The following is a 19,489-nucleotide window of genomic DNA, read 5'->3' as shown; positions in this document are numbered from 1 at the left end:
AATCATAGTCCTTTTCTGATCTACTATCCCTCTATCATGGAAGAGAAGTATTATCAACCACCTCGAAAGCTGTCTTTCAGCTTGCAACAACTCTGCCAGCTCAACGCTTCTGCTTTGTCCTTTAGTGTGACAACTATTTCAGTAATATTCCTTTATTTACAGCATTACAGGAATTCAATATTAGTGCTTGTGGTACCATACATACTATATCTGCTTGCTACCCATCTGAGTTCAAAATCGAAAAGTGGAATTCAGGATTACCCTGGAATACAGTATCTGGTATTGTTTCTGGTAATGTTTTAGTCTTGTTATAGCAGGATAAAACATTAGTTCGGTTTCTGATTACGGCTCATGAGTCAACTCCAGAGCATCAAAACTTTGAATACTGTAACCGGCGTCACCGCATATTACTGATACTAATCGGAATCTAATTGAGCAAGGTTGGGGCTCAGACCCAATTCGTCGTCTTTTACTTCCTCGCTTCTCAGTTGACTATAATAACTTCATGGGTGGTGTTGATATTGCCGACCAGAGAAGAAGTTATTACAGTACTCAATTGAGAGTTTATCGAAATTGGTTTCCAATATTTTTCTGGCTTTTAGATACAGCAATCATAAACTCATATCTTATTGCTTGTCAAACTCTACCACATCCTCCCCGTGTAACGATCCCTTTTCCGATATTCAGTTCTTGGCGATGGGGAACGATACTTATCTCTTCTTCTGCTTTTTTCCCTTGTCTTACGATAGCTCTAGGCCTTTGCCTATGTTACCGATAGTACAAGACCTTCGTCTTCTATCGGAAACACCTATCGTAAGCTTTCTCTAACTTGTCTTCGTAACGCGTACTTCTTGGCGTAATAATAAAGTTGCAATAAGGATAAAGATCGTAAAGGTGTTTTATATTCGTTAAAGTAATATGTAGGAAAAGTACTTAGAACAAAGCGTGAAGAACCTATCTTCCTCAGCCGCATCGGCCTCCTTATATAGTGTTCTTCCCGCCTTCAATCATGTGACCCAAAGTGGTCACATGTGCGAAACCAAATCATAACACAATAAACAAATCATATGACTCGACTGAGTCATATGCACGAAACCCATGACATCATAATAAGGTCATGTGCGAAACATAAATCATATGCGCAAGGCTTACCCGTAAGGCATACTCGTAAGGCATACTCGTCAGGCGCATGTCCCATGACTCATACTCGAGCCATGTGCGAAAGCATCACAAATCCCACACATAACTAATCATACAACCCGAATAGGTTATATGCGTGAAACAATAACATACCTGTGACCCATAACCATGTGTCACGTGAAAATCCTTTCCTTACTAAGTCACGTTCGTGACACCCCGCCATGCCACATACCTACAACATCATGGCTGCTTCCAAACCTGTCTTGCTTGGAACTTAGTTTTATCTGGTTTTCAAACCATCAATCCTTCCTTTGAATGGCGACTCCAAACTGAACTCAACCCACCCGCCCAAGGGCAACACTGCCCTAACAGCATATCAAAGGGAAATACCTCTGAAGCTCGGTATACTGGTTATGTGGAAAAAAACTATAAGCTCTCTCCGGCTCGGTTCACCCCTGCAACTCATTCACTCCGGTCAGTCACAAAGCGTACCCTATCATTTTGTCTATTTTGTTGATTTCTATCCAAATCCCTAAGTCATAGAATGTGGTTTAATGATGGACTTGGATCACGGGGCCCGGAGGAGAAAGTAAGGCGTACAAAATTTGAATGTAGTTACTGTAGAGTTCCTCTTTGCTGTGAATTTTGTTTTAATATGTATCACCAATATAGGGAGTGAACCCTATCAATTGAATTTCAAGTAAGTTTATATTAACCATACTCAGATATAATGTGCTTGTAATGGTTGCAACCAGCTCACCAAGAGAGGAATAGCAATCAGCACCTCGCTCTCACTAAAGTCACTAAAAGTGTGTGAAAACCGGGACGGCTGAAGGGATGACTAGGGAAACATCGAGGTATTCCTTCCAAGTTCTGCCAAGGGATCTTGCGTAGTCAGAAAACAATGTACGATACAGTAGAGTGTAGATAGGGGCTATACTCGTAGACCCAAACACATGCAACAACAAATCAGGACGACAAAGGTCAAACCGTTAGATAATGGTAAGGTTTGAGATTTGCTTTGGTGGCATGATGCCACCGGTAGCCCCCTTTGGTTGTCTACCGGTCATACATTATCTCTGCGCAAGCTTATCTGAGCTTCCAGTTAGCACGATAAAAATTTTCTCTGCAACTACTATCTATCCTAGTCGAACCCTCCCTCTGGTAACATAATAAGGGTCCTCAAACCTTGGACTGCATTTGGATGGGTTCGGGAAGGAAATTTGCTACCAGTGCTTACTGGTTCAAGTTCCCATCCCCATTCAAAGCGAACCCATCGGGCCCCAGTATTCTCAGCAGATTGACTTTTGCTGGCATCGGTGGGGTTGGCACTCTCCAAGCAAAATCTAGTTAGCTCATGCATTTTCCCACTACGAACAGCATGCGCTCGAGTAACAGTGTTTTGAACTTAGGGATGTCCAAATCCCTTTTTCGGATACCAAACCTTCTTGACAGATAGTCCATGGCATTGGTTGTTCGCTTGAGGGAAAACGAACCCATCCCGAACCCACCTAAATCCCATCCAAGGTTTAATGGCCCTAAATGTACCGGATGGAGCATAATCATGCCAGTGTGATGAAAACCTGGACAGATGAGGACAATCCCGTCCAAAACAACCAAAAAAGTGACTTTGACGACAAAATCTATCAACTCTCCAAAAGACCCAGAAATTCTAGAAACAAAGTTCCAGAGTAATCGGAACTCTAAAAACCAGTTTATAACCTCAGGTTTCCGAAAAAATTCTCTTATTCCCTTGTTATTTCGGCCTCAAGCTACGAGCGTTATGGGAGTATCATTCCCACCAGGAGCACTCGCGCCTGGCGCCGCGGAGTTGAGGCTGGACACTTTGTGTGGGAGTTGCCATCTTAGTAGCCCAACCTCAACTCGACCGTGAGAATACCTCACAGCAGAGATGCTTTTTATCGTGCAAACTAAGGCTCAGTCAACTTTATGTACTGTACTCGTACTTGTACTCGAGTAGGGATAATGTGGCGTTATTTTTAGCTGATGGTCTGTCCATCTCCCCCGCCAATCCCGAGTACTCGTCCTTGGTACCTGTACTCGAGTGCTCGAGTATTAGACTTGAAAGGTGTACTAGTACTAGTACTCGTACAGTACCCGAAAACAGGGGGAACAGATTTTGTATGGGCGCTCAGATACGCACAGATATTTTCCATACTCGAGTACCGGTATTTCTTTGATCCCTGTTTTCGGGTACGATACATCTTACCGGGAACGAGTACGAGCTCACCAGTGGGTTACTTTAGTTCCTGTCCCAACTCTACCTAGTCTCCTCTTCAAGCGGGACCTGAAAATTTCGCAGACAAATATTTCCCGGCGCCCCCGGTACTTGTACGGGGTGGAACCTCGGTGTCTCGGGGCATCGCTTTCTCGGGCACGGCACGGCGAAACTGGATTAGCATCGCACATGATACTTGGGCTATGATATGGTTTGTGGCGCCCCTATCGTTGACCCTCTCTCGCACGACATCGGCACTTGGCACACTCCCCCGAGCAACCACCAACCGGCCAATCAATAGCCGGCTTCCCACACTGCTGACCTCCGGAAGATATTTCCCACAAGAAAATTCCTGCCGCCCAGCCTATCGGTATCTCGCTGCGCCAAAGACTGCCGGTACTGTACTGTCGAAGAATTATCCCTTCTCCCATCATTTATGACGGCAGTCCTGAGAAAAGCCCTCCGAGCCCCCCAAATGCTGATTCCAAGCCGTGCCGTAATATCGTTTTCTCGAAGGTGGTCAGTTCACTGTGCTTGGACTCTGCTAGCACTCCAACCCTCCCAATTTTTCCCCTCTCGACGCCACGGAGGCACCGATTGCTTTCCTAAGAACGAAAGCGAGTTGTAAGAAATTGCGCCCTGGGAAAAGAAAAGAAAAATCCCCGAGAAATTTTAGCATTGACGACCACACAAGTAATAATAATGCACTCCCCAAAAACTCCACTCATACCAGGCGAGAAGTATGATGCCCAATAATAGGGATTCGCAAAATATGGCGAAAAATCCGTGCGCATCTGAGTAGCATGCACACTCACCGCCCCGCCTATCAAACACTTCTCGAGTTCTCGCCTGCTATGGGTGGACTACCGGTATCCAGAAACCACCGGCAAATCCCGTCTTGGGTCCCACAAGACCCCAGAATGCCCTGCGACTCATAACGCTACTCGAGTACGAGTACTAGTACTCGAGTACAGTACCGGTACGGTAAAAGCCGGAATAATCCAGAAGGATGCTGGGACGTCCAGGATTTCCCCCTTCGGATTAAGGGGGGAGCACAGCGAAAATACCGGTACTGTATTCCCTTCAGCCCTCAGCTGAGAAGGGTGAGAAGGAGGGATGGATACAACGGCCTTACCGGGAGAGCCAACTCCAACGGCCTGCGGAGATTCTACAGTACCGGTAGGTTATTCTAACCCTTCAGTGCCGTGACATTCTGCTGCAGACAGGCAGGCCATGTGGTTGGATATGAACTGCTGCTGCACCAGCACTCGGGTACAAGTAGCTGCGCTGGGGGGAACGACGAAAATGCACGGGTGACGAACAAGGGCCTTTGGTGGGAGAGCTGCTCAAGTGCTGTACCACAGCACGGTATTACTGTGTATTACTGTGCTAGTACTCGAGTTCTCGTACGTGTACATGGGCCGGTAGCACAGTGCCCCGGTGGGTGGGAAGGGCATTCGAGTTCCCAGTAACTTTAACGGTCGGACAGCTGGCCGAGGACGGGGGGTGGCAGCTCAAGGAAGGTCACTGTGCTCGTACTGGCATGGATCCTGCACACTACACGCGAGCGGGTGAGGGATTGACAGACGCGACATTGCGGGGTGGGAAGGGTGAGAAAATTCTTCAAATCAGGGAGAGGAGAAGTGGGGGCAGGATGGTGTGATATGGGGTCGGTTACATAGTGTTGGGGGGGGATTCTCCGGGGCGAAAAGGTCGTGGATTCTGGCTACGAGTATATGCCCAGGCACGTGCCTCGTGATGTATCATACGGTAATAATGTTCGTTTCTTGTCTACCGCATCAGTCTGCTAAGGTACTTGGAAGTAGGACCCGCAACAAAACACTGAACCACTGAACTGAACCACAATAACAAATATCCCGAATGCACCCCCTAACACCTAACACCCACCACCACCACCAACCCTCCCAACCTCACTCCCAGCCCACTCCCTCAAGACCCCCTTGAGCACCTTCCCCGTAGCATTCTTCGGGATCGTGTCCACAAAGACAACCCCCCCTTCAAGCCTCTTGTACGTCGCGACTTGACTCTTGACAAACTCTTTCACCCCATCCTCATCTAACGGCGTCGTCTCGTCTGCGGTGCTCCTGGGGCGCAGAACGATGTATGCCCTCGGAAGCTCGCTTCCATACTCCTCTAGGATAACACCTATCACCGCTGCGTCTAGTATCTGCGGGTGGGCCAGCAGTATGCCCTCTAGTTCTACCGGAGCGACCTGGAAACCGCGGACTTTGATAAGTTCCTAGATGCGCAGGAAAGAGCGCGGCATTATTAGTTCGCGCTATATGGACTACCGTACCCTTTCGTAAAAGTTGGATTGGTCCTAAGGAGGGTCTTCCTAATTGTCTTTCGCTACCATACTTGCTTAACGTGTGAATGTTTGGGGGTCTTGCCCTCTGGTTGGCCCGCCCGCCCTTAGCTCCAATCCGACTTTTACGAAAAGGTTCAGTAACTAATTGGCGTAGTGTAACGCAATGAGCCATGATGGAGTTTTCGCTACTGTAGCCGCTGTACAAGGCACTGGGTTTGTGGGGGGAGGAGGAGAAAGGGTAAACGGTGCTACTGCGGCAAACGAACCTTTTTCCTGTCTATCAGGTACCATTTCTTGGTTTCCCGATCACAGTACCCTACATCGCCAGTGTGATAGAATCCGCCCTGGTCCCAGGAGGTGCGGGTAGCGTCCGGGTTCCCGAAGTAGCCCTTTACGATTGTCGGACCGCTGTACTCGTAGCATCGCATGTATCGTGCATACCGTTAGCCAGGTGACCCCGGCCAAATTGAAGGAGAGGGCTCCAGACGCGGTGCCGCATTGTAAGACCTTTAGCAGCAATGGGCGGGGCAGCAGCTTGCTTGCTTACCGTAGGCATATTTCGCCAGTGGCATTGTAGTCGCTGATGTCTGCTCCTTCGTCGTCTACGATCCTGTCCGTTGCGAGATGAAGGAGATAACAGCATTAGGGCTCGCTTGCTCCTTAACCAAGGGGGAAAAAAGAGCTGGGAAAAAACGTGGAAGCGATCCCGCATACTTAGCTTCAATACCCGGTATCAATCTCCCTACGCTCCCAGTACCGTCGAGTTCTGGGTGATTAAATTTAGTCACGATGCAAGTCGCCTCGGTCATTCCCCATAGCTGGGTAATCCTTGGTTCGTTCTCTTCTGGTCCCTTCACAGGTTTGATCTTCCGGATCAACGTCCTCTGGATATCGGGGTTCAATGCCCACGCAGACGAAATCACCATCCTCAACGACGAAATATCGTACCTATCCGTTAGCGGGGATTTAATGATCCCGGTGGCGATGATGGGCGGGAGGGAGGTGTGAGTTGCTTTGTACTTTTCCACAGTGGAGAGCCAGTTTTCCATGTCGAACCTCCGGAGGACGTATCCGGTCGAGGGCTTTCGGAACATACTCGTGAAGACCAGGGGGACGTTGGCGACGTGGAACATGGGGAGTTTTAGGGTCCAGATTTGCTATCATTCCGTGTTATAGCTTAGCTCGGGAATATAATAATAATAATTGAAGATGTAATAATAGTAGTAATAGCGAACCCACCCCTTCGAGTCCATTTTCGGTCTCATGCGCGAGTTCGTGCTGCGCTACAATGTTGTAATGCGTGATTTCCACTCCCTTCGGTAACCCCGACGTTCCGCTGCTAAAGAGTCTACAGGCAACTGTGTTCTCGGCCGTTTCTTTATCATCGAACCTTACCCAATCCTCCCCTTCCTTTCCCCCAGCATTGAGTAACTCCTCCCATGATATCTCCCCAGGAGGAACGCTCTGTCCCTCCCTGGGATTGAACACATACACCGCTTTAACACTCCCCTCCGGCAACCCCTCAATCGCCGCCCGAACATTCACCAGCAATTCCGGCTCGGAAATCACGATCCTCGTTTGCGACGTCGCGATATGGTGAATCAATTCCCGAGGAGTGTACGACGGGTTCGAGCCCGCAAATACCCCGCCGGCACCGATTATGGAGAGGCCGAGGATGGGGTAGTAAATCTGTGGTACAGATACCGATACCCATCCGTTAGCTCGTTATCGGGAGGCCGATTCGGAACTTGGGGGGGGGGTTACATCGTTGAAAGAATGTATAAGCACGCAATCCCCTTTTCCCATTCCCGCCGCCTTTAAGCCTTTGATCAATCTCCGGATTGTGTTCCGGGCGTGGCCGAAGGTTACGTAGCGGGAGTCATTATTCGCGTCAATCAGGATCTAGGGCGCTCAATAGTCTATCTTTAGCCTTCAATCTCCGTCACTCGCAAAACGGAGCGGAAGAAATACTTTCTGATCATCCTCACATCTTGGTTCATCGAAAATCCATGATAGGATATCCTTCGTGGGTATCGGCGGCGGAGCAGGTCCTTTAAAGAATGCCGGCTCCATGGTTTTGTTTCACTATTCTCCTTCCCTTCCCTTTATGGCTCAGGTTGTCGAGTTCGCACCTCGGCGAAGCTGTGGCTGCACTGTCAAGCCAGGACCACAACGGTGCTTAAGTATAATGCCGTACTTTGCTACCCCGCACGTAAACGCCCTTGGATGCTTCCCCTGCCCACCTATCCTGCCCACCTCACTTCTCTCCCCGGACCGGGGGCTAAAAGGAATAGGTAGAGAGATGGGTATATAATATTATAAAAAAAAAGCGGGAAAACATCACATCACTAGCGTACTTGAGTAAGAAGTGCTCGAGTGACCCCCGGTAAAAATATGAGCTCTTATGCTATACACGTGACATGACTAATACGATCATCGGGGCACTGAACTTGTACTCGCAGTTGAAGCCGGGTCAGCGAGACAAGGATAAATAGATTATATCGAAGTACTGTACTCGCAACGGGGTCAAGTATTGGAACAACCTGTTGTCTGGGCGTAATTATCCTATTTGGGTATTTCCATGGACTTTTAATTCAGATCCTACACACTTAAGAAATATCCGGTACGAATTGACACCCTTTTTGGGAGGTTCGCGAGAACCCCGGCGCTTCTTCGCTCCCACACAAAATCCCCTGCATGTCCCAATACTTTACCCCTGCCCCGTAATAAGTGTACAGTACTCAAGTACGTACGGGACGAGAGGGTGGAATATCTGCATCACGAGGTACGGCGCCGCAAGTTGCTCGGATAGAAGAAAAATGTGCTAGGTGGTCGAAATCCCCCCCCCGGCACAAGAGTGAGAGATGTCACCGAAAACCCCTACCCTTCAACTATTGGGACAAGAAAAATGGAGTATCATAAGAAAATGACAATAACCTCACTACGAGAGGAAAGTACAACAACACCCCTAGCACATTTCCATTATATATGGGCGCTGACGATAGCTAGCATTGTCCCGTGCGGGAGGACTGAAGTCAGAACACAACCAAAGGTGGTTTCTGAGGAAAAGGAAGGCTGGATGCCAGTATTCCGGATAACTCATGAATGAGACGAAGGGAGCCATACAAATTAACGATACGACAGAGTGACCGACTCTCTTTCTCTCCCCCCATCCAATAGTACCAAAAACACCATTTTTTCCTCCAGAGCAGACTGGTGAGTGATATCGTACGTGATTTGGAATTACTCATCTGACCTACCGGCCTATCGCCAACAAAACAAGTACCGGAATTATCTGCCTACCGTATTTTTCCGGTCGCTGGTCAATTAATGTTCTGGCAGGCAGAGCGACGTATCGGTATCGCGGGGGATCTTCCGGTCTGCCCCTCTTGCGCATGGATCAGAGCATATTTTTACCCATTCAACGAAGCACCCCCCCCCTCCAGCCCTGATCAAGCCCCACCAGACCCGGGACCGGGAACGTCAAATGTCAAGGTCAACACCAGAATCCCAAATCACGGTACGTATGATACTGTGCAAGTACAAATTGCAAGTCCCGGGCACGCACACATTTATAGGTACCGGGAACCATCCACGGGTGCCATGGACTCACCCTTCTTCCGAGATGAGAGCTGGATGGGAGGGGATGCAAGGGTTGTAACAGTACATCATTGGGATGTGGCTCAACATTTGTGGAAGGGTGGTTACGAGTGAGAATGTGTGCTTCTGCCCCTTTATTTGTGAGGAGAGTAAAAGGTAGTTATCCTGGGTGGAGAATCACTTAAGAACGCAGTAAAGTAGTGGTGTAATCCACTTCAATTGGAGAAAAATAAGATAACAGCTGGCATATCATTGCTTGTGGGAATCTTGTCTAAACCACAGCGTACGCAGCCTCAAGCACCCGCCCATTCACCCACCGCAAACTACCATTCATCGATGGGGTGCGTCATCTAAGTTTATAAACCCTAACAGTATTTCTCGAAAACAACTTCTCCATCGCGTCCTCATCCTGACCTAGCTTCTGCATCACCTTAGCCGCCAATACACGCCAAGTCTCCCACGCACTAAGTTCTCCGGATGGATAAATCTTTTCGAACCCCATCTTGCAGACGGGCCAGTCGCTCCCCCAGATGACCCGGTCAGGACCGAAAATGGAAAGGACTTCAGAGATCCAGGGGGTGACATGGGCGATTATTGCACCCTCCTTCTGGGAGGCGGAGAGTTTGGAGAATGACTCGTCGTGGGGGAGTTCGGCGAATATACCAGATATTTTCATGACGATGGAAGGGTGGGAAGCGGCGAGGGCTTTGACGTTGGATTTCCAAGTTCGGAAGGTTGGGTGGGAGGAGATTTCGGAAGGATCAATTTGGAGGTTTGGTTTGCAAAGGTGGTCTAGTTAGTCAAGAGTTAGCTACCATGCTGCTACTATCATGGATGGGGGAGCGGGTAAACGTACTAACAACGAAAGCCCCAACACCCTCAACATCCTCCGAGTCTTTGACAACTTCTTGAATAGCCTTAACAGCCTCTTCCAGCTGCCACAATCCACCACTCCTGGTGTCAACCCCAATTTCAACAACTAGCCCCTTCTTCCACACCCACCCCATACTCTCCCGGAACTTGACTTCACCAATGGTCCCCGAGGGCTTATCCTGCACGAGATACCTAAATCCTTTCAACATTCCCTTCTTCTCGGCATTCTCTTCCCCTCCAACATCCAGCAACTCGTAAAACCTCTCCACTGCCAAAACCCCAAGATTCATCGGGGCCCAAGGAACGATCCCAAGGACGTACTTGCCATGAGCATGCGTCTTTGAAAGTCCATATACAAACTCGAATTCCTCTAGCGGCCATTGCCACGCCTTCTTCAACGCAACAGTGTCACTTTTAGAAATTGCCTCATTAGAGGGGATGGTGTAGCGTCTATCCGTCTCGATGAACACAAACCCCTTAAAGTCGGCGAGCCCAGAAGGAGGGATGCCAGAGAGATACTCTGGGATGGAGTTTTGGGCGTAGAGGGAGTTTTCCGGGGTTGCCCAGGCGAGGTGTGGAAGGTGGTCTTCGGTGAAGAGGTGAATATGAGAGTCAATTATCGGTGGCATTCTGAACCGAATCTATTTTATCTCGTTGGTTGGTTATATGGTGAAGATGTTTGCTGGTTCCGGGAGAAGAGGAAGAATGGAGCTTATTGCCAGTCGGTTTGCGCTAACTTTATAAGAGATAGGGGATACACACGGAAGACAGACCTCCTCCCTGACGTCGTCGTAATCAAAGGGACTGCAGGGTAGGGGATAGGGTATTCGAGTAGTGTGGGAAAGCGGGAATGGGGAATTTACCCGAGATCGTTCTACCTAGCGGTTAAATAGGTCCCGGGTTAGGTTCGATGCACAAAGGAGATATTATAGAATATCATAGCTTACTTATAATATCATACAGTAATATCGCAACCCACAGCTGTGTGAGTCGATTTCTCCAGTGGCAAACTTAAGGCCTCACGTCTCGAAATCTTCAAGCACCCCCTCCCTTCCCAAATGCTGTATTATCTTGAACAAGAGAGAATTGTCTCGGGACGTCTGAGTTTCCTATTTTGACTGGGGCGGGAGAAAATGCCAGCAAAACCAAACAACGCCTTAGTCAGAAGGGAAGTCTAGACGTCCTAAGACTATTCTCTCTTACTCGAGATAATACAGTAAGCGAGAAATCGATCCTATTTTTCTAGGTCAAGAGGCATTTTACCAACTCAAGGAATGGTTACGAGTACTTCCCGGGCCCTTTAGGTTCCCAGAATGGCATGCCCGGTTCATTGTTTGTATCGCCCTCGGTAACCTCTACGGTAGAGCAGCTCTTGGAGAGCGCACAACAGCACAGAGTTTAGAGCAATTATGGGAGATGGACTTTGATTCAGGGCCAGCTTGAAATACCTCGCCGGAGCCCGTATGATATCTGTCTTGCAGAATCAGCTTCCCCGCAAGCACCAGTTGTGCCGGTCATTCAACTTGGAGCAAAAATGGAACCCGAGATACATGTAACGCCACCAGTCCACCCACTTCCACCACACTACCACCACTGAATCCGGAGAAGGCACTAAGGGTGCTCAAGTACTCGCGCATACCTTAGCTACACACCATCAAGCAGATTCCGGCGATTCAGCAACAGTGCCCAAAGGGGGGGGGGGTATTTGCGAGAGCACCGCTATCAAGGCCGAGGAGTGGGATGACTGGCGAAGCGATCAGTGGTTCTCTAGAATCATGCTTTTTGATACCTATCATACCCCGATCCGCAAGAAGCTGTAAATTGTGGTTGGGTGTGTCCCTTGGCGGCCTCGATCTCAGTCCCATACTTAATCCCGACCCATCCGCCCTGCCCAAAAACGCTGTTCTCCGTTGATGTTTGCATCTCAGATACCCAAAGCACGTTTGGACGTTCCTCAATTGGCCCTAAAAATTCTGGAAGTAAAGATTGTCATCATTGGTCTCATGTCACATCTTCACCCTCGGCCCCACTAGAATGTTCGGGACAAGCAACGACGGGAAGAGCACAATAAGATGGAACTTATAAAGAACTGGCGTTCTCGTGAAGCCATATTTGTCTGCAAGGAATGCCCAAGTTGTTCCGCTGTGTCCAAACCTCGTACTAACGAATCCCGGTGATAATAGCGGGCTTTGAGAAAATATTGTTTTTCGCCTGGAAATTATTTATGTACCAGGAGCTAGGACTCACTTCCCCAGCCAAGGCTTGAAGGCGTGCATAAACCCACATCTACGCGGCCATCAGGGAAGCAAAAAAAAAAACGCCATGTCAGCAACTAGAAGAGGGATGAGCGAAGGGAACCTTGTACCGAGCCAACAGCCGGGACCTTAGTTAAGGAGTTCTGGTATGAAGCAGAAAAATCTATTCCCTCATACTCACTTTTGCTAATCCAGTATTATGATAAAAAGCCCTTATGGAAGGTATTTTCGGCGAGAACTCCAAGAAACCCTTCCCGAGCCGGAATAGGTGTTTGAAAAACTGACAAATGGGATGTGGCCTGGGAGGAACGCTCAGAGTATTACCGGCAGTATTTTATCTCACCAAATACCTCCCGCACAGTGGTAGAAGTAGGGAATTACATCTCCGAGTAAAGAATAAATGGAGCAGTGGTAGAGTGAGCAGGCTTGCTTAGGACTTGGGGGGGCGTGAATAGCAGCGGTAGGAAAGGCGTGGTCATAATATTCTTTCCCTCTTCCTTTCTGATCAAATTAACGGTAAAAGTAGTGGTACGGATTAAACACAATAAAATCATCTTGATCCTTCTATTGACCCCCTCGCATACTTCTCGAACTCCACGTATGTTTCTCTTCCTCTACACACTCCCGTGATAACAGGGAAAAAAAGTGTCTGGAGAGTCCTCTCAACAACCCACGATAACTCTAGAACAATTGGCCACACTCCAAAACAATCCACAACACCCTGGGGCAATCCGCGTACTAACCTCCTTCCTCAACTCCGACATTACGAACAGGGTGCAAGTACATAGTGAACCTTGCCGTCGATGATTTTTGTGTAGCCTATGGGTGAGTTTCATATCCGCCCCACGGATGACAATGGAGAGACGGTGGGAGAGCAACTGGGATCAGAGAATCGTTTACGCGGAAGAGGGATCATAATTGATCACTCGGTGCACGAGACTACTGTGCCAATGTCATGCACGAGTGACCTCCAACCTCGGGTAGGAGCGTGGCGATCACTTGGGTCGGGGCATCTACGCTTGACCTAGTGTTGTGTGGATGCACATTTTCCCTTTTCGTATAATAATAATATTATTATATACTTTTTTTTTATCTCGGAGGGGCACGCTCCATCAACACTATGGTGCGGTACCCATAACTCCTGATAGGTTAAGCGAACCCCGACAGAGCAGGATTGAGATCGAAGCCACCAAAAAAAAGATTTTATCGGTCATGAACTGCGCAGACCTGAGCGAGGGAGAAATAAAAGAGGGGACGCACTAGTTTATGGAACAGCAACTGGGTACCATGGATAATGGAAATATTAGAGGACGTGCGGTGTATCACCCCCATTCGCAGAGTCCGACCCATTTTCTTGCACCGAATGCTTTGAGGCTCTGTTCCAAAATGGGGCATGGGACGTGGGGGATGGGTGAAAAGGGGGTTGGAAAACCAGTATCATAAAACAGAGCCTCTCGATGGCGCTATTCAGGCTCGCCGCCCTATACACTTGAGGGCTTACGGAAACCGGTGTTGCACCGCAATCATTGGCCTTTTTTCATACAGTTCGTCACCCAGCGCGAGACAAAATTCACAAATTGAAGTATCATTATAATATTATAATACTATAAAGCAAGACTAGATGACGCGACTTTCCTTTGCCACAAAACCGCATACTGCACCCGTATACTATAATTGCTCATGCTCTTCAAGTGCAAATCCCACCTCCATGGTGCATTGGATTCACGATCGAGAAATATACGATAAATACAATCGCGGTATTACTCATTCCTCCATCTATGGGGAGGATTTATGCCCGAGGGGAGTGGAGATATAGCTAGCATTAGGACACACAAATTAGGACACACAAACAAGAAGGGTTCCCTACCTAGACGCACCATGCCGAGAGGACCTCAAACGAGCTCTTTGGTGTTTTTCTATTTCGGCGAAGGGGCCACAAACTAATCTTCACATGTATGGTTCAAGCAATTCAAAAAGCGTACCAGAAATTTCCAAATTTCCAAATTCTAAAGGCTCCACACTCCCTTATAAAATTAGCATTAAAAAACCTGTTTCTCGAAGAGCAAGAGAAGGAGAATCAGAAACAGGTTTTTTTATTCTAAATATTTTTGTAAATAAAAATCCTTTAGAATTTGAAATTTTGTATTTTTGGTGGGAAAGTGAAAAAAGTGTTACGTTAGCCACACTTTCCAATCTCTAAAACCCCAAAATTACCTTCTAGGTTTTACCATTTTTATACCTCTTTCATACCTATCCCACAACCTAGCATAAATTACACAAGCTCTTATATTAATTATATAATAATATTATCATAATATAATAAGATATTACTATCCCCATATTTACCAACTGTATAATATTATAACAATTTTCATAATTATACAATTAATCATTCATCCAATTTCTATCAAACAAACTATCTTTACTCTCTATGTTGTGCTCATGCAATCATAGCTGACCAACCTGATTTTGAAAATCAAAAATATTGACTTCAAGAGGAAATTGAGAAATATAACAACCTTGTTCTCTTCTATCCTAAATTCCACTGCAAACTCAATTTTATTGAGTATATGTGGTGTGCAGCTAAACAGTATACTAGAAGTCACTGTGGCTACAGTATTGAAGCTCTGAGATACCTTATTCTAGAAGCATTGAACTCCATCCCCAACAGTTTAATATGGAAATTTTCACAGAGGGCAGAAAGGATTATGAATACCTATTGTCAAGGAGTTACATATGAGTCTACAGAATTTCAAGCAGCTGTGCAGCACAAATATAAGAGCCATAGACGGGTTAGCAATATGATTAACTCGGAGGTTGGTAGGAGATATTTGTTTTATCATACAATAGGTATTATTATATGATACAATTATAATAATAATATATTATATTATCATGGTAAATTTAGAAAATTAAAATCCTATACTGTAAACCCTGTATTCATGGTTAGTGTTGTACCCTAGAGGGAACATCTTGGCATGAAAACCCACACAGCCACACATAACACTATTTTTCAGCCTGGTCATGTTTTTGAATCGCTTGAACCATAGGTTGTGGCTCAAGTTCACTCGGGTTTCCCGACCACCCCATAGTAATAGCGCCTTGATTTCTAGCAACCGTGCTATCTCCAATATCCTACTAGAGGGCCTCCCAGCGCACTAAGAAGCAAGCCCATGTTAGAAACAGTAACACAATACTAGCCTTTTAACCTAACCGAGTCAATTGTCATACAAATTATTCACTCTATACAGAAGCCCACAAACTGTGCAATTCCTGCCCAAGCAGTGCGTGATAGTTCCTCGAAAGTCGTGCCCTCCCATACAAGTCCCTAACATGTGCCCAATATCAATCATGGGTAAAAACAAATTTTAATAAATACAATAACTCGCCTGATATAATCCATACATTAACCCTCCGCCAACGCAACAACCGACAACTCAATAATACATCACACCATAACCCCGACCACCCCTAACCCACTAATCCACTGCCCGGACATCAAACCCACAATTAAAGCCCTGCAGCCTCCTTAACCTCCTCCAGGCTAGTGTCCGAAATTTGGACGCGATATACATAACTATCGAATATTCTATCTGTGCCAGCAGGCGCGACCTCTCCAGAATACGCCCCACCAGGCGGGCAGTACCTGGTCCCATCATCACTGTTCCCCGCAGCTTCTGCACGGTAAATTCCGAACTTAGGAGAAGTGTTACCGGTAAGGAGAAAGACGTTCTCAAGACGGCTGCTACCTCCGTGAGCGGCATTGAACTTTTGCTGCTTGCCGTCGACGTAGAATTCCAGCCATCCCTTGCCCTTGTTATTCGTGTTGATGATGAAGCCGAGGGAGTGGCTGGTGCTTCCGGCGGACAGGGGGCCTGTCCAGACAATTTCGCGGTTGGAACCGTCGGTGCCTGGAATGGTGTACTCGATTACGAGGTCGAGATCGGAGTTGAAGTGAACGTAAAGGGGAATGTTCTGCTTCGGAGCAACCTCCTTATCCCATTTTTTCCTGCGCGAGGTCAGAAGGGTTAATAAGCCGGGGGACATTGAAGGAGATAAGTGAAGTATTTACCATTGGAAGATGACGAGTCCGTCATGAGCCTTTTCAAGACGGAAGTTGTACCCAATATAGTAAGTCTTATCCTCGACAGCTTGATTCTAAGATAGATCTCCGTGTTAGCGCACAATTTAACCTCCATCAGGGGAAATTTATTCGCACATTGGCCTCGGACATAGCCCGAACCTCCGCTCGTCTAAAGTGAGGATCACGATGGTAATGCAAAGCGTCCTTTCCGGTAGCAGGATCCTTCTCGGATCTGATAAAAGCAGCGTTTCCGGCACTGGTAATCTTGCAACCTAAGCTTTGGCCTTCGAGCTCGAGGTTGCCGAGAGTACTCGGTTGGTCTCCGCCTTTGAAGTCAACGATGAGTTTCGCTGCTGCGAGTATAAAGGGGGAGGAGACAAGTGCGGTGAGAAGTGAGAGCTTCATTGTAGAGTAGCTGCTAGTCCACGAAGGGATTGGTATGCGTAGAGATAGTAGTAGAGAGCGAATGTAAACTGGAAGGACTGTTGAAACCGAGACTGGTTTGCCAGGTAAAGAATTGACATCGGCGCGGATGGTAGGACACTTTGTAGAGAATCCCTTATACGATAGTCCGGATGCCCACTTGATTTTGCTGACACGATGTTTCCCCTCGGGGCGCTTGAGGAAACTGATGACACAACCAATATTTGCTCAAAAGCAACATTCCCTGCGGTACATTCCTGGCTGCTGAGGATCTCTTCAACCAAGACCTGAATAATTAGCTAGTTAGTCCTTGCAATACCGGCAGTAAGACAAGGTCAGCAGGCGCAGTGGTAATTAATCCGGAAGCAAGAGGTCCATAGAAGCCACGCCTAAGACTGGAGCGATTACTGTTCCGGTAGCAGCTACCCCTACGCCCAGATAAGTGCGTGACTAATCGAGTGAACGTTAGTAATTCCACTGAGAAGCGCAGGTGAACTAACTTATGGAATTTGATCGGGCTCAATTTGTTTTGGGTTGTGGAGATTACTCGAGTACGGTACTGTACTTGTACTCGTACTGGTAGTACTGTACAAGTAGACATGGGGCTGCTCCATAAGCTAGGATCCAGATGCTTGTCAAGGGACTGCAGGAGCATCAGAAGCTTCAGAAGCATCACACCCGAAATTAAGTTTCACCCTCTGTCAGGACCTTGAGCATAACTCCTTACCAGATCGAAATGCGCGTTACTCGAGTACCCCCAGCCATGTCTTGTCAGTATCCCAAGCAACATTCGCCCAATGAGTAACTTGTATTAATCGCGGTTCAGTAAGTGCTTACCCCCCACCTGGCGATTAAACTTCAAGGAAGAAATAAGTGAGATCTAAGATACTTCCGCCTCCTGCATCAGCCGATTGGATCTGGCTCCGTGAAGTATGATCCGAGGCCTATGAGCAGCCACAGGGTTCTTAAACACTTGCGATGCATTCCCTGCTATTCCGATCCAGTGACTAAACAATCCTCTCTAATAGTCCACGAGTAGCATTCGGGATTTCCAGAATATTTTCAGCTCCCCCAATTAGATCACAGACGACCTTTTCATTCTCAACCAGCCCCACACCGTAACACAACCTTCGTGCTCAGGCTGTATGGAATTTCTGGCAGTTGCTCCCGAAAGCCCCGAGCCAAGCTCGCAGCAATATGGATTGTTTACCAATACGGTACGAGAATTCAAAAAGGTCGAGTCCGCATCACGAGCAACCCACGAATCGCGAAAACCAAGCCCCCAATTTTTCGGTTTTGAAGCCTGAAGCCGCAGATCCATAAAAATGGCAGATTTGGGTTGTGGCTTCAAAGGGGCTCGGGGGCATGTCTTGGGAGGGGCGGACGAAGACGCGAGAAACGAACAGGAAAGTAAGGAATTAAGGATGGTGAATTGACTTCCTCCCTTGAGGTTTTCGGCTTGTTTTGTCCTCGTTGGTTCTCATTGTGCCTTCGCGAGAAAGACTACGAATGTTCATTCCGAATCCCCTTTGTATAATATCGACACCTCTTCTCTTCAGGTTTTGACTTCACCATTATACTCATCGGGGATCGGGAGGTATGCCGTCGCTATCACCGGAAGTACTCGTACATTACAGCGGGTCTGACGGTAACTTTATCCGGGGAGATCATATTTGCTTGTCGCTCTTGCCATTTATTTTCCCCAAAAGAACGCTGACCCGGTGGAAGGGTCGGACAGTGTGAACGGGGGTGATGAATAAACCCTTTCCCCTCCTCTAGTCATATAATAGCTAAGCAAGGAGGCAGAGGCCAAACGTGCCAAAATTGGGGTTTTCCGATCCGTCGAAATCCAACGAGTTTTATTGCAGGGGAAAACAGAAAAAATAGATTACTCTGGAGCCTCCTAGGATTTAACACTTCAGGTTCCCCCGCCCAACTGGGACAGGGTAGTAATCAACTCTTTCCCTACGGCCATATAGAACCCGCCGAGACAAAGTATCTTGTATCATATGCGAAAGATACATTGCGGGTATCGATTACTTTAGGTGCCCCCACCTTCTGTATGGAGCACATAAAAATGGGCAAGAATTGTGTGATACTGTGGATTATATCATACCTCGGCCACCCAGCCACCCCCCCCCGCGAAGGTTTCTTGAAACTTAATATCAGAATCAGTGCAAATAACCATCACTCGAAAACTCCTATTTTTGGTGTGTTTTGGCCTGTGTCTCCGTTAATAAACAACTGGTGTTGGCATCCTGACCGGAGCGAGCTTTTATGACGCGCTTGACTTCATGCGCTTCTCTCGTTGGGCTCACTTTTTCCTGGACAGGCGAAAAAAACTGGCAGCCACATATATAACGGGAATACGTCTTTATATTTTCCATGCGTCTTGGGGCTGTGATAATATTATGATAAAACACATCCCGCAGGTCTCTGGTCCCGAAAACCTGTATGGCGAAGCACGCCTTTGGCCACCTACTCCTAATAAATCCTGGGTACTAGCGAATCAAATCTGGACCTTGTTGAAGGCGCCATTTGAATCA

The 19,489-nt window shown here is 47.4% G+C and overlaps 3 protein-coding genes; all 3 read right to left on the bottom strand.

Moving 5' to 3' along the window:
* Window positions 1–4,234: 4,234 nt before the first annotated feature.
* On the bottom strand, window positions 4,235–7,781 carry GSTUM_00004924001 (uncharacterized protein; the record flags this gene model as incomplete). XM_002836761.2 has 7 exons in its annotated part: window positions 4,235–5,639; window positions 5,975–6,116; window positions 6,256–6,318; window positions 6,423–6,865; window positions 6,948–7,397; window positions 7,473–7,610; window positions 7,680–7,781. 7 exons carry the CDS (start codon window positions 7,779–7,781, stop codon window positions 5,277–5,279), a joined length of 1,701 nt encoding a protein of 566 aa, XP_002836807.1. The 3' UTR covers window positions 4,235–5,276.
* A 1,757-nt stretch (window positions 7,782–9,538) lies between these two features.
* On the bottom strand, window positions 9,539–11,084 carry GSTUM_00004923001 (uncharacterized protein). XM_002836760.2 has 2 exons: window positions 10,165–11,084; window positions 9,539–10,100 (listed from the first exon to the last, which is right to left on the bottom strand). The coding sequence occupies exons 1-2, from the start codon at window positions 10,808–10,810 to the stop codon at window positions 9,655–9,657; spliced, it is 1,092 nt and encodes a 363-aa protein (XP_002836806.1). The 5' UTR covers window positions 10,811–11,084; the 3' UTR covers window positions 9,539–9,654.
* Window positions 11,085–15,946: 4,862 nt separating this feature from the next.
* Window positions 15,947–17,830, bottom strand: GSTUM_00004922001 (uncharacterized protein; the record flags this gene model as incomplete). XM_002836759.2 has 4 exons in its annotated part: window positions 17,444–17,830; window positions 16,656–17,393; window positions 16,509–16,594; window positions 15,947–16,445 (listed from the first exon to the last, which is right to left on the bottom strand). The coding sequence occupies exons 2-4, from the start codon at window positions 16,923–16,925 to the stop codon at window positions 15,947–15,949; spliced, it is 855 nt and encodes a 284-aa protein (XP_002836805.1). The 5' UTR covers window positions 16,926–17,393; window positions 17,444–17,830.
* Between the last annotated feature and the right edge of the window lie 1,659 nt (window positions 17,831–19,489).

The sequence above is a fragment of the Tuber melanosporum genome (assembly GCF_000151645.1).
Source record: "Tuber melanosporum whole genome shotgun sequence assembly, scaffold_16, strain Mel28".
Lineage (NCBI taxonomy): Eukaryota > Fungi > Ascomycota > Pezizomycetes > Pezizales > Tuberaceae > Tuber > Tuber melanosporum.
This window is presented reverse-complemented; position numbering and strand designations above follow the sequence as displayed.